The sequence below is a fragment of the Cibotium barometz genome, chromosome 8 (assembly GCF_041138505.1).
Source record: "Cibotium barometz isolate CiBa-2024 chromosome 8, ASM4113850v1, whole genome shotgun sequence".
Taxonomy (NCBI): domain Eukaryota; kingdom Viridiplantae; phylum Streptophyta; class Polypodiopsida; order Cyatheales; family Cibotiaceae; genus Cibotium; species Cibotium barometz.
The window spans coordinates 30,118,141-30,132,561 of NC_141053.1; the positions used below are offsets into that span (position 1 = coordinate 30,118,141).

The following is a 14,421-nucleotide window of genomic DNA, read 5'->3' on the forward strand; positions in this document are numbered from 1 at the left end:
TCATCAGAAGCTGTGAGTGACAGCTGTGGGTGCCACCTTTGTCCCCTAGGGTATGGCATTATTCACCTGAACTTTTGTCGGTTGCACTCTTTCCAGCACGGTTCTCATCGGTACCGCTTCTACCCTTCTCATTTCAGGCCTCACTGCCCCCACTGGAACCATCCCCAGCTGGTTCATCCGTTGCAATTTCCAATCCTTTGATTTGGCAATCTCCACCGCATCCTCATACGACCTGGGCTTCTTTAACTCCACCTTCCAGCGAATGCCTCCCTTCAATCCTGCAATAAAATGATCCTTCTTCATCATGTCCAGAGGTATCTGATCATCTCCCAAAGCCCTGCACAAAGTCTCCCACAACAAAGAAAATTTCTTCACATAATCATCAATTGGCTCCACTTCACCCTGTATCAATCCCTGCACTTCATGCCAAACTCTGTCTGGATCTTCAATCTTCTTGAACCTGTTGTTGCTAAGTACGGTCTTTAATCCATTCTCAGTCATATCAATACGTGGAACAGCAACCCTCAACGACTCTTCATAAGCTCTGTACCAAATCCTTGCATCTCCCTTCAAACAGATACTCAGCAGCCGCAATACCTGTACCTGCTCATTGATGTGGTTGCTTATGCATGCAACCTCCATCCTTTCCAGAAAATCTGCCACATCTTCATTAGGCCCACCATAAAACTCCGGATACGACATCATCTTGATCTCCAAACTTCACTTCAAATCCCAAGAAAAACCAAAAACACCTTCCTTCAATCTCCTACTCTGGGGCATACACCCTCGTAAGAGAAATTCCTGAGCAATCCTCAGTCGAACAATCCCTGAGCTATCCCTGGGGGCACCAGAAGGATGTGAGGTGAAAAAAAGAAAAAAGAACCTACCTCTATAGCTCTTCCACCTCCCAAACTTGGAAACACACACACGAACGGGGGCAGCACCAACCCCACCGGTTGGAACACTTCTTACAATTCTCCACCCACCCACACCATAAAGACAGCTCAGAACCACAATGAACAGATGATCATTCACATAAAACACACAGCACCATCCACACTATACAAACTCAACAAATATACCAAAAACCAGGACTCTAGCCAGGATTTACTGCCAAGGGAATACACCCTTGCGTCTGACAACCAAGCCTCTGTCGCCCAGTCTCTGCACTCTCTAGAGGGCACCCCACCAGCAACCCTTCTTCACTTCACGTCTGTAGCCCGGCTACTCTCTGTCCAGCTACCTGCCACACAAGTGTCGTAGGCGAGCCCCACTGTCTCCAGCCCACGCATCAACACTTCAGCCAACACACACAAAAAACCAAGGCTCTCTCTCTCTGGTCAGCATCCACTCTTTGCCTGCAAAAATCGCCGCCCACACAAAACCAGCTACTCTCTTCAGAAGGCGCCCACACCAGCTAACCTTCAACTTAGCATCTCTCACTCTCTCTGTGTCGTGACCAGCAGCTTTGCCAACCACCAGAGCCTCTGCACAATCTCTTCAGCACCAACACAAATTGCTCAACGCAGCTTTTTCAGACATCTAGCCCAAGCCACATCAACTTCAGTCATCGCTAACAGCAGCCCTCTCTCTGCTGCTCCAATCACCAGCCCTACTGTCTCCTTGCCTGCAGCAACACCAGATACCAAGGTCCTTCACTCCAGCGGCTCCCTATCCCACACAACCTGTTTTGCCGGTAGCGTCTGCAACTACACTCCAGAGCCCTGCGAGCACCCTTACCTGCCAGGCGTCCTTCACCAGAGAGGCGACCACCCTCTATGCCTTCTCTCCTCGCAGTCACTTCAGTGCGACCACCTTCGACCTTGACCCCAGCTGCACATCACTTTGTTGCTATCACCAGGGTGCCTCTGTCAACCGCAGCCTCCATCACCAAAGCGACCATCTTTCCCAGCGCTTCCACCTCTGGTCCCGCCTGCCCCACCAGCCGGCTCCCACCACGGACTACTCTAGCTCACCTTCAAACCAGCATAGGCCACCCCAGCAGCCTCTGTGTCTGCTGCAGCGTCCCTCCAAGCGGCCTTCGCCCCACGACGGCTTCACCAGCCCGTCTCTTGCCACACTGAGCCTCGCTCTCCCCTGTCTGCTCTGCTGCGGCTACGCTATCCACCAGCCACTTCTCTGCACTCACCAGGGGCCGCCCCAGCAGCCACTGTACACGCTCTCCCCTGGTCTCTACCCACTGTCGGAGAGTCTCTGTTGCGCCTCTGCAGACTCACTATCACCCCGGACTTCTTTTTTCCAGAGAGCCCCGTCCTTTTTTTCGCTCCGTCTCCTTTTCCTTTTCTCCACCACCTTCTAGACCTTCGCCAACTTTGAGATATCTGTGCTGGCTACTACACCAAACCCCACGTGGCCCCTTCACTAGCTGGCCACATAATATATGTTTTTTATTTATTTTTTTAAAGTCTTAAGGATGGCCACCAATACTAAAAGGGCTCTTCCTTTTCTTGTGTTTTTCCAGAAGAAACGGCGCCCATACTTCCAAAAATGACAAGAGCTGCCCACATCCCTTCGTCAGCTGCATCTCAACTTACCAAACAAGATAATTTCCCGGTCAGTGCCCTGCTTTTAGCAACCATCCGCACACCACACTGTTGCAATAAACTTCCAGATCTCCAGCATTTGCTCCCAGAAAAACACGTGCATATACCAGCTTACTGCCAAACCACCCGGCCTGTACATTTGCCAGGGCATTCAGGGCAAAATTTATTCATAAACCACGCACACCATATGTACACAGACCCAAAATACTTCTCAGATTTTAGCCTGACAATTGTCATTGCTGGTTTTTTTTCAATAAAAGGCTTTACTTGTCTTGCATTGTTTTTTGCAGCTTTTGTTTCTACCGCGCCCGAGGACGTGCGCGATTTAGGAAGGGGGGAATGTTCCACGAGAACACTCACAGGAACACGGATTATGGAAGGAGGCTGGAAGCAATTAATGCAAGAGATCGAGATTGTAGCCATGGGAACTTAAAGACGCACATAATTTTTTCATATTTTTGTGCTGCCAAAGTGCAATGTAAATCGTTTTAGGCCAATGTGGGTTCTAAATGAGAGTTCTAAGTGTATTAAGCAAGGCTCACTTATGGGGTTGTCCGCCCATGTGTGAAAGAGGCCTAGGGTTAGGGTTAGTGACATCTCTATAAAAGAGATGTTAGCTAAAGAAAAGGGTACGTTTTTGGCCATTCTCATAAGCTATTGAGTGAAGCTCTTGAGCTCTCAAGCTATGGCAACTCTCTAACTCTCTCTCTATTGTACTCTAATGAGCATCAAGCTCCAATGAGTATAGCTCCACTTCTTTCTCTTAATCTATTTTAGCATCATGTGGCGGTAGATTAATCTATGATTAGTTGAATGCTTCTTTCTTTCTCTTGTGTATGCATGCTTGTAGTGTGTGTGTGTGTAGTAGTCTCCATTGATGCAAGCTCTTGGCCACTTCATTGGCAATGAGTTATTCATGGATAGACTCTCTCTATGAGCTTGTGGGTTTGTGAATGTTACATTCTATGCTTGCTTAAGCTTGTGGGTTAGTAGATGCACGCTTATGGGTTTGTTGGCATTAGGGAAAGCTAAGATTTAATCAATGTTTGAATGGGATTAAGAGATTACCATGCATTGCTTGTTCTCTTGATTAATGTAGTGGATTTAAGGGATTGAGAGATTGATTGGGGTGTTGAATGGTTGAATCGTCAAGTGGTGGTTCGTGTATGTGAGCTCTCCCTCATGGGATAAGCCTTCATGCACTAATCGGGTCGAGTCCTCGGATTGACATTGTGTTTCTTAACACATTTGTTGATCGGTAGTACTCTATGAGCACTATATTGCACGGTAGAGAGAACCGCTCTACATAAGCCTATTTCCGTGCCATTGGATCAGAATAATGGCAAGTTGAGTGCAGATTCAGGAGAGATTTTGGAGGATCCTACTATGTATAGACGCATAGTAGGAAGTTTGATCTACATGACGATCACCAGACCAGATTTGAGCTATGCTGTTGGGTTGGTAAGTCAGTTTATGCAGGTTCCACGGAAACCACATTTGGATGCATTGAGACGCATACTGAGGTATGTGAGGTCTACTTTGCATTGTGGACTATTTTATGAAACTGGGACAGAGATATGTGTACATGGGTACACAGATGCTGATTGGGCTGGTAGTATCTCAAATAGAAGATCTACCAGTGGCTTCATGTTTTCTTTGGGGAGTGTTGCTGTGACTTGGAGCAGCAAGAAGCAGCCTACGGTTTCTCTATCCAGTACAGAGGCCGAGTACAGAGGAGCTGCTATGGCAGCATGTGAGGTAGCTTGGTTGAGAAAGCTACTTGCAAATTTGGGTCTATCAGTGTGGTGGATAGACAAGTTGTCATTTTCTGTGACAACATTAGCAGTATACAGTTGGCCAGGAACCCAGTTTTTCATGCTCGCACGAAGCATATAGAGGTCCACTACCATTTTGTCAGAGAGAAGGTCTTGGCGCAGGAGACCTTGACCTTGTTTATGTTAGCACACAGGATCACGTAGCTGACATCTTCACCAAAGCATTGGGTACAAAGAAGCTCCGCATATTCAGGGCTTCGCTTGGTGTACATGAGATGGAGTTGAGCTCGAGGGGGAGTGTTGAGATATCGAGCTCATCTAGTGAGGCGGTGGACACTGATGACCCGCTTGGGGGATAGGCCCCACACTTATACCACTGGCATGGTTGGTGAGATCATGGGTGATATGCGGCCAGTGAGATGACAGGCTGTGTGACAGCCATTCTAGAGACTAGCATAGTTATAGCGCCAGCCTCGCGCCAGCTCATTTAGTTGGGTTCACACTATAGAGAACCCTTGTATGTATTTGGTAGTACCCTTCATATTGTGTGTACTCTTATCTTTGTATATGGTGTGTTGAGTGTTGAGTTAAGAAGAAGAAGATTTTCAGCCTCTCACCTTGTGTGTTCTCTATTAGGGTTTTGTGAGTGTGTGTGTGCTTGCAAGAGCTCAAGCTCTCTTCCTCCCTGCATCTTTTCATTAGTTTCCTCTTCTTGTTGCATCATCCCTAGATCTGTTCTTCCTCATCTGGTCCTCATGGAGAAGTAATTTAACCATCACCTCAAAGGATATGGTATTGCCTTCTCCTCTTATAGAGCGATTCAGAGAAGTATGAAAACTCTGATAGGACTCAAGTAGAGAATTAAGAATGGTGGTGACCAATTTCCTACACTACGATCTACCTTATCTATATTTAGCATTTGTTCTTTTAGGTATGTTACTTTGGTAAGGTGATATATGATGGAATCATCCTCATTCACTTCTACAGAGCCTGCAAAAAAACTTGTAAAACTAAAAGAGGGCCCCAAAAATGGCATTGAAAAAAAAAACATTGAGGCCTATTCACCCCCCCTACATAATATAATGCCTCGCTGCTTCACCGGTGAAGGGTGAGTCCAGATGTGACAATGCCCCTTATTATTTTGAATGTGTGCTACTCTTGACCATTAGATACCTACAAAGACTTGCTTCCAAATATGGACTTACCCTTAATCATGTGTATCGATTCCTATGCTTGTCTCGAGCTCTCTTCCCAAACCAATGCTCTAATACCATGACAATAATGCTTGGAGGAGACGATGAGCTTGAGCTCCTTGCAAGTAAACACACATACACAAAATAGTAGACAAGCATACAAAACAAATGGATATTGGAATTTTCTTCTATTCTCTTCTCTCTATAATGACAACATAAACATAAGAGTACATACTACAAGGGTAATTACTCTACTAAAAACATACATACAAGAGCAGTCCAAAGTGCAAATCTGACTATACATGAGTTGGCACTATAATTATGTCATAACTCTGGTGAATCAAAGTGAATGTCTCACAATCTATAAACTGTTGGTGGCATATCACCCATAATCTCACCAACCATGCCAATGGTAAAAGTGTGGTGCTATCATCCACATCGGCACTAGTTGAGCTCGATATCACAACAAAGTGGATTGAGAGGTATGAGAATGCAAGGAGGAGAAGGATGAAAGAGAGAAGAACTTTTAATAGGGTGTATAGCCAAATGACCTACCCACCCAACCTAGAGCCTATTCCAAGGAATCTAAACATTAAATGGTTTCAAGAAGAGATCGGGCAAGCAAAACAACTGGGAGAAGTGGTAACTAGAGGACAATGGTGCACAAGGTGATGCAACTACCATGTAAGTAGAGACTCTTTCTCTAATTGGAATTTGGTTTAACAAGATGATTTTGAATTTGTATTCATAAATATTTGGTGGCTTAATTTTACAATGGAATGTGATCAGAAGGCTAACACTTTTCACTAAGCATTGTGAAGAGATTGACCTTGGTGTTCTAGAGCCTGGTCATGGTCATGTGGAGGAGAAAGAGATACGGCACTTAATTAATCACAAAGAGAAAGACTCAATGAGTACAAGAACATAATCTTTTTTATTTAGTTGCCATACAACTAGGCTCACCCTTTCGTTACATGAGAATGAAACACAATATGCCTTTATATAGGCATAGTCACCTAGGGTTAGAGTTTTCATGCCAATGGTGACTTCACACACACACACACCCACTTACCTTTTCCCTAGTTCACATGCCAAGCTAATCTTTTAACACCCCCCTCAATGCTATCCATGTTAATTCTCATGGCATAAACTTGGTGGCATTGGCTTACATGGCAAAATGCCCCCCCTCCCAAATCTATGAGTGAAATGCCTTTATAGCATAGGCTTACAAGGATATTTTTTGTGATGTGTGGTTGGAAGACATTCCCTGATGGAGGCTCGGAGGCATAGTTGTCCTCTTGGCAGATGGACAAAGTTACATTCGGGCACTTAGAAGTGATGTGCTCACTTTGCTTACATTTGCCGCATTTCATCTTGTTGGGGTATTTGATCCAAAAATTATTTGCATGATTTCCTTTTTTCTTGCAATGAGAGCACCTCAACAAATGATTGGCTACAAGTGCTTGATTTGTAGAGGTAGAGGGAGAGTCTCCAGACTGGTTATCTCCCTTGGACTGATTATCTTCATCAAGAAAAGACTAGATGACTCCTTCAAAGGTGGGGTTGGGTATATTCCTCAAAGTGGTCACCAAAGTAGGATACAGATGCTTGATGGCCTTAAGGAGCATGGCCATAGCATGTTCATCAACAAAATTGGTGCCTTAACAAAAGCAAGTTGGGCCATGAGACCATTCCTGTGAGAGATGAATGCCCCAATTCCCTCCCCTTTCTTTTGTTCAAGGTCAAGGAGGAGTGAAACTACGCTCGACCTAGTTTTTCTCAACCGCTTGGCTTTAGTCCCTCAACCTCTTTACTCAACGTGTGAGGGTTCAGATCCTATGGTTTAAGATCGTATGTAGAGGTGCTTAAGCAATGTTCCAAAAGTGTCCAAGTGGGTTCTCACAACTTAACCAATTTATAACAAGATGTGAGACTCATTAGTTCTACATCAACATTGAGAACAAGTTCATACTGAATCTAAACACCATAGGAATTATTTTACAGTGGAGGTCTTATATACTATCCTTATGCTAAATTTGTGTGAATGGTTTTCCTAGATTGTGTTCCACCCTAACCAACTAGATGCCAACTAATGGTATGTAATAATATAAGTGGCTCCTCAATATTTCAAGATTTAGAAGGTAAAGAGAAAAATGGATGAGACGAAAGAAGAGAGCATAAGTAAACTATAACCAATTAAGAGCTAGCTTTGTTTTCATCAAATGAAATCAATGAGCCATATGTCGACAATGATGATAGTGCATCCATATTATCATCAAAAGTAGAACACACTTTTCATTGACATAGGAGGAATTGATATACGAGATTTAAGATAGACTAAAAGTACGTGTTATGTCTGAGATCTTTACTTGATAATATATCGAAGGCATATTGAAATGGAACACAATTACACAGGAAAAGTATTCACTGTGTGTTTATGTGAATGCATACGCAAATGCCTCATGCATGTGTTGCATGCGTGCATGTGTGTGCACATGGGAGCATACAAGGTTGTTCAAGGAGAAACTTGTGTTTTCGTAGTTTGAGATCTTTTGTAGAAGAATAATGGTCAAAAAGTAATATTGCTTCATGACACTTGCTCGGAATCATGTGCATAAGTGATTATCAGCAGCAAACCGCCTCCCTCATTGCTTAGAATTTAGTTCTTACATGGTTAAAGAGGAGAAGGTTTAAAATCACCTCTTTTGTTGGATCTCTTGGTATTATTATTCTAAAGATTTAATTTAACATAAGAAAGTACAAGAAGGTCTACAATCTAGTGAGAACATAAAGCAAAAAGTGCGCTAGATGATTTGAGCTCGGAGTTGTCGTTCACTAATGAAGAGGCCATGGAAGCCGTAGGGGACTCGGATGGGCATTGTGATGGAGGCCACGGTTTCCAAGGTGGGAGACTGGGCGTCCATGATGAGGAGCTCAGAACGGTCACAAGCTTGGTCATGGACAAAAGTAAGCACGTACCCATTATCCTCTAATTCATCCCCAGCTCTGCCACCTCTGATCGGCACAAAGAAGGGTTCGCTACCGTAGCAGCCTTCCCCAAAACTGCGCCATCCCACGATGCATGGCTCGCATGTGTTCACACCTGGCTTGCTCGGCCGTGGGGAAAGCCGGGGTGCCTCCAAATCCACCTTGCACACCCCTGAGTAATTAGGCCATGGCCCCGACGTGCACAAATAAGCATACCTTATCTTTCTGCCAATATAGTTCTCATTGATCCTCCCCACATCAATATTAGCCGAGCTCACCTCTTGCCTGCTGCACCTGCCTGTCCTGACATCAAACCTGAACTCTGTTAACCTGCACTCTAACCTCTCCGGATTATTGAAAATAACCTGCACTGGCTTATTCACAGTACCCACCATAACCACTTCATCTCCTTCTTCCCATGCGTTGAGAAAATGAAAGCAAGTGGAGCTTGGTGGGCAATCAAACCACTTTATGTTAGCTTCACTAGTGTCATACTTAGGCATAATCCCCACTCTGGCAACCTTTTTTGGATCACAAACAATGGGAGAACCCCCACCAAACATCTCTTGCAGCCTGAACACAATTTGATTGTCACAAAACACTGCATATTGCTTTGTGATGGCAAAATCATGTATCAGGGTGGGCTCCTTTAGAGTGATTGGCACATTCCTTAGCTTTTCACCAGTGGGGGTCACCCTAAAGTAATTAAGGTAAGGTGGCTGCAGCAAATTATAGTTGAAAGAGAACATCTCGCCTGTGGAAGGATCCACCTTGGGGTGGGCGGTCATGGTGGAGTTTAACTTTCCTGAAAAGTCGTATCTGCCTATAGTTTCCATGTCCCCATTGCTGCATACCTTTACCCAATATGGCATATCATCCTCAGACATAGCCAGCAGTTTCCCATTGAAGAACACAAGCCCAGCATTGGCCGGACCAACTCCTTTGTCCAAATCAAGCAAGCCCAATGAATGCTTAAGGGATAAAAGCCCAAGCTTAGCAAGGCCAGTGAGCCCATTAAGCTCACCCAGAGGCTTGACAAAAAGAGGCTTCCCAGCTGATTTCTCCTGGACATAACGATTGGTTCGAGTGAACCGGCAGGCATGTGTGGCCTTACCATTGCTTATCCTAACTGCATGTATCATGCCATCTCCATCAAAAAGGTGATATCCAGCTTTCGGCATGTGCAATGGGTTGGGCCCATTCCTCACATATACTCCATTAAGGCACTGTGGTATGGTACCCTTGATGTCCATGCATGGCATGGGGGGACTTTCATCCATGAGAGGGTAGAAGTTGGATGCATTAAGGTTGATGACAGGATCACTTGCTCTTGGCCATGGTGGCTCCATTGCATTCACGACCTCTTCAAGGGCGTCGCACAAGTTGGAGGCCATTGATGAGATGAAAGAAGGGAATGATTTAGGTGAAATTGCACAAGGTAATGCTAGCTTGCTTGCTCGTGAAATTGGGAGAGATGGTACTGTGCGTTGAGTTGGTAGTTGTGATGCGATTATTGTGCTGCATGGAGGTGCAGGCGGCGGCTTGCTAGTGTTTGTGGGTTTTGCAAGTGGTGTGGAGGTGAAGGGAGAGTTTGCAAGACACCCCAAGGCAGCCATACTCTGTGTGCGCCCGATGTGTGGGTGTGTGTGTGTGTGTGTGTGTGAGAGAGAGAGAGAAAGAGAGAGAATAACTTCAAGGGAAGGAAAGGAAGTGAGGCTTTGCAAGAGACTCCTACGCTACCCTACTATGTGTGCGAGCGCGGACGCGCGTGTTTGAGAGAGAGAGAGAGAGAGAGAGAGAGGGGGAGAAATTGATAGAAAGGAAGGCTTTGCAAGACACTCCAAGGCAGCCATACTCTGTATATGCCCTTAGAGAATCTAGGGAGAGAGAGAGAGGAAAGGGGGCAAGGAAACTTGGTCACAAACGATCATTGTGGCTCATCCGTGCTCACACAGAAAGCGTTTCTCTTTTTTCAGCCAGTGGACACTAATCCGAATTTTCTTTTTTTTCTAAAAAAAAGTATATAAATGTATGACTTTTTTAAGGTAATATCGCAATTTATAAATTTCAATTGGAAAATATTATGTCTCCTTTTTCCTATAAGAAATCACAAAACAACTTCATACAACTTGCAAATAAATAAATAGACTATTTTTAAAAATTGACATGATTTGTTACACACTCTTTTCAACCCACTCCTTGTTCTTGGAGTGGTGTGACCTTGATTCAAACTCATATCTAGAGAAGGTAGTAGAGCTTCCATCCCCACTTGGTTTTAGATAAGATATTTCTCTTGTGATGGCAACCATGATTAAGTAACTAAGCATCTTAGTTTATATAGTATATGAGCTTAAGTGTATAACTTATATTTCATGTAGTGCCTCCGATAATAATGATACTTTTTTTTGCCATCTCTCTTGATACATTGAGAAGGTATCATTTCCTTTTAAGAACTTGCCATCTGCATAGCTTGTATCCTACCCAGCTCCTACATGGTGGGTGTGAGTTTGTCGACTTGGCTAGGCTCCATTGTTGCCTTGTTCCCTTCTTGTTCTATGATTATAGTCACTATCCCTTGTGTTGACCGACTCAACGTACTCTCCAACTGTTTTATCATCCAAAAAAAAAGGTTATTAAATCTAAGTATCTTAATGTGTACATCGAAACTACTATGCTTCAATTCCTTGTTATAGCCAATGGAGTCAATTATCTAGACATCTTGTCATAGCCAATGGAGTCAGTTATCTAGACACACGATAATACAATTCAAACTTGAGGATTAATGGATGTGATGGCATCAATAAGATATCTTTGGCTTTGTAGAGTGGCATGTCATCAGTGAAGAAGGCCATAGTCATTAGAGGCTACATGTATATGGTTCTATATTTTCTTCTTCTTTGGAAGTGCTTTGTGCTTAACGGTTTAGTGTAGTTATATGGAGTTAGGGGAAAGAGAGTGTTGATATTATATAAGCAAGAGAATAAGATGAAGAGGGATTTGAATGAGTGTTTGGATACTAACCTATTTTGAGTAACTAAGCATCTTAGTTCATATAGTATATGAGCTTAAGTGTATAACTTGTATTTCATGTAGTATATGAGCTCAAGACACCCCAAGGCAGCCATACTCTGTGTGCACCCCAAGGCAGCCATACTTTGTGTGAGACCGGTGTGTGTGTGAGTGTGTGTGTGTGTGCGCGCGCGTGCGCACGCGCACGAGAGAGAGAGAGAGAGAGAGAGGGGGGGGGAGAAATTGATAGAAAGGAAGGCTTTGCAAGACACTCCAAGGCAGCCATACTCTGTATGTGCGTGCTACTCCCCGAGAGAATCTAGGGAGAGAGAGAGAGAGAGAGAGGGGAAAGGGGCCAAGGAAACTTGTCACTGTGTCCATGTCGATATCTTTCCCAGCTCATCCGTGGAGAATATTTCACTACCAACTTTGAAATTCAAGAGTACTACTTGTATAGTGACATTTGTTATAAATGAATGTTATCAAAATAGGTAGTTTAAGCACCACACAATAATACAATCATTATCAATTTTGTATTTCAAGCATAGCATAAGATTTATTCATGTTATAAGTCGTAGCATGTGAGTTAACTTAGAAAATCTAGCTAGTAGAAAAGTACACATAACTAAAATAGATTATCCATGGAACATGTGAGTCCACTTAGAAAATTTAGCTAGTTGGAAAGTATGCATAACTAAATACATTATGCATAGAGCATGTACATTATGCATAGAGCATGTACATTATGCTCTATGCATGTACATTATGCATAGAGCATGTGAGTCGGCTTAGAAAATCTAGGTAGTGGGGGAATGTGCACATAACTAAAATTCAAAAGTACTACTTGTTATACTCTTGAATTTTAAAGTCGACATAGAAAATTTAGCTAGTTGGAAAGTACACATAATCAAAATAGATTATCCATGGAGCATGTGACTCGACTTAGAAAGTTTAGCTAGTTGGAAAGTAAACAGAACTAAAATAGATGATCCATGACTCAGCATGTTCCACTACCACTTTAAAATTCAAGAGTATTACTTTTATAAAGTGATATTTGTTAACATAATGAATGTTGTCAAAATGGGTAGTTTAAGCACCACATAATGATATAATCATTATCATCAGCTAACATGGTCTAATATCAATTTTTCAACACTAATATACATTCATTAATAATTTTATGATAACATTTTCTATGTAAATAGATGACAAAAAGGATGTCACATGCCATGGCACATTTTATTGTAGCAACTAATGTGATAATAATTAAAAGTGTGGAGGAGTTGGCGAATAAAGATATGGTTCAAGTTAAGCTAGTGGTATATCTGACAACCATATGGTTTATGAAGATTATTTTTTAGCCTCAATAATTATGGACACATGATAGTGACATGCTATAAGCTTGTGAAAGGGGAGGGGTATAATAAGTATAATCAACAAATGACAAAATACATGGTCCATGAGACTAGGGAGGCTGATGATTTTACTACCAAATTATGCTATGAAAGTGGTGTAGAAAACCTACAAGATCCATAAGAAAGTACGGAACATAATGCTTTTTCAATTTGTAGGAGGACCCATAACATGGTTTTGTTGATGTTTTCACATCTAGACTAGATTTTTGGAGGAACACACTTAGAACATGTCTTCAAATGAGCAACTTACACATTGTCATGTATTCTATCTATAGATCAAAGACCCACATCATTCCTTGCTCTAGTAAGATAAATATTTGTTAACATAAATGAGTATAGAAATCAAAAGAAAGAGTGTCAATGGTGGACCTTTTTAAGATACAAAACCAAAAAACATTTTATGTTTAAAGGCTCTTCTTTCTTCAAAGTCACAATTATTGATACATGTTGGAAAACATTTAGTTTAGGGGGATTGCAAGCACTAGAAACTTACAACTATTTGTCTTTGCATGAGTGAACATGTGGGAATATGTACATGCATGCACACATGCACATGTAGGCATATGTACATGGATGCATGAATGCGCATGTTTGTGCATGTGTGCATGCATGCATGCACATTGAAACAAGTTTGTGTACATGTGCAGCATGTGTGTGTGTGTGTGATTTACACACACAGAGAGAGAGAGAGAGAGAGAGAGAGAGAGAGAGAGAGAGAGAGAGAGAGCTTGTCTACAAGTCATAAGAGGCAGATCACTAGGGAGACTTATATTATTATCAAACAAATATGAGGGAAAGGGTCAATGCAACTTGCAAGGAGACTATCACAACATTTATCAAGAGAAAATAAAAGGAGTTGGTTGGAAGAGTATGTGATAGATGCAACTTGCAAGGAGAGTATCACAACATTTATTAGGAAAAAATAAAAGGAGTAACTGGTTGAAAGAGTAGGTGACGTTAAATGTTTAACAAATGCCAAAACACTAGTGGTAGTCTATCAATATCCATACTGTAGAATTTATCCTAAGAGAGCCTTGTTTTCTATCATCATCAAAGAGTTAGGATTTCAGTTGGGTAAACTTTCCTGCTAGTTAGTTTTATTTCTATATATATATATTCCCTCAAAAATATTTATTTGACAAATGCCAAAAACACTAGTGATAGTTTATCAATATCACCTTAGTCATTCAATGATCACATCTTAATGTATAAGTAGGAAATTGTTGTTTTTTGCCGCCACATGGAACAAGTCTTGATAAGGAATAATCTCTTCAAGACAATTACCTAAATAAATATTTTTCTTTCCATAGAGGTGGTGTGCACCATACTCTGTGTATGCTCGGTGTGTGGAGGTATGCGTGTGTGTATGTGTATGTGTATGTGTATGTGTCACAGAGAGGGGAAAGGAGCCAAGGAAACTAAGTCACAATCGATCATTGTGTCCACGTCTATATCTTTCCTAGCTCATCCGTGCTCA

At 42.5% G+C, this 14,421-nt stretch overlaps 1 protein-coding gene across 1 annotated transcript; it reads right to left on the reverse strand.

The window, feature by feature from the left end:
- Positions 1-8,132: 8,132 nt before the first annotated feature.
- Positions 8,133-10,296, reverse strand: LOC147636137 (9-cis-epoxycarotenoid dioxygenase NCED4, chloroplastic-like). The gene has a single exon (XM_086801584.1). It carries the CDS (start codon positions 10,134-10,136, stop codon positions 8,337-8,339), a length of 1,800 nt encoding a protein of 599 aa, XP_086657710.1. The 5' UTR covers positions 10,137-10,296; the 3' UTR covers positions 8,133-8,336.
- Between the last annotated feature and the right edge of the window lie 4,125 nt (positions 10,297-14,421).

Excerpts from the sequence above, each read along its gene's own strand:
- LOC147636137 (XM_086801584.1), bottom strand. The coding sequence starts at position 10,136 with ATGGCTGCCTTGGGGTGTCTTGCAAACTCTCCCTTCACCTCCACACCA.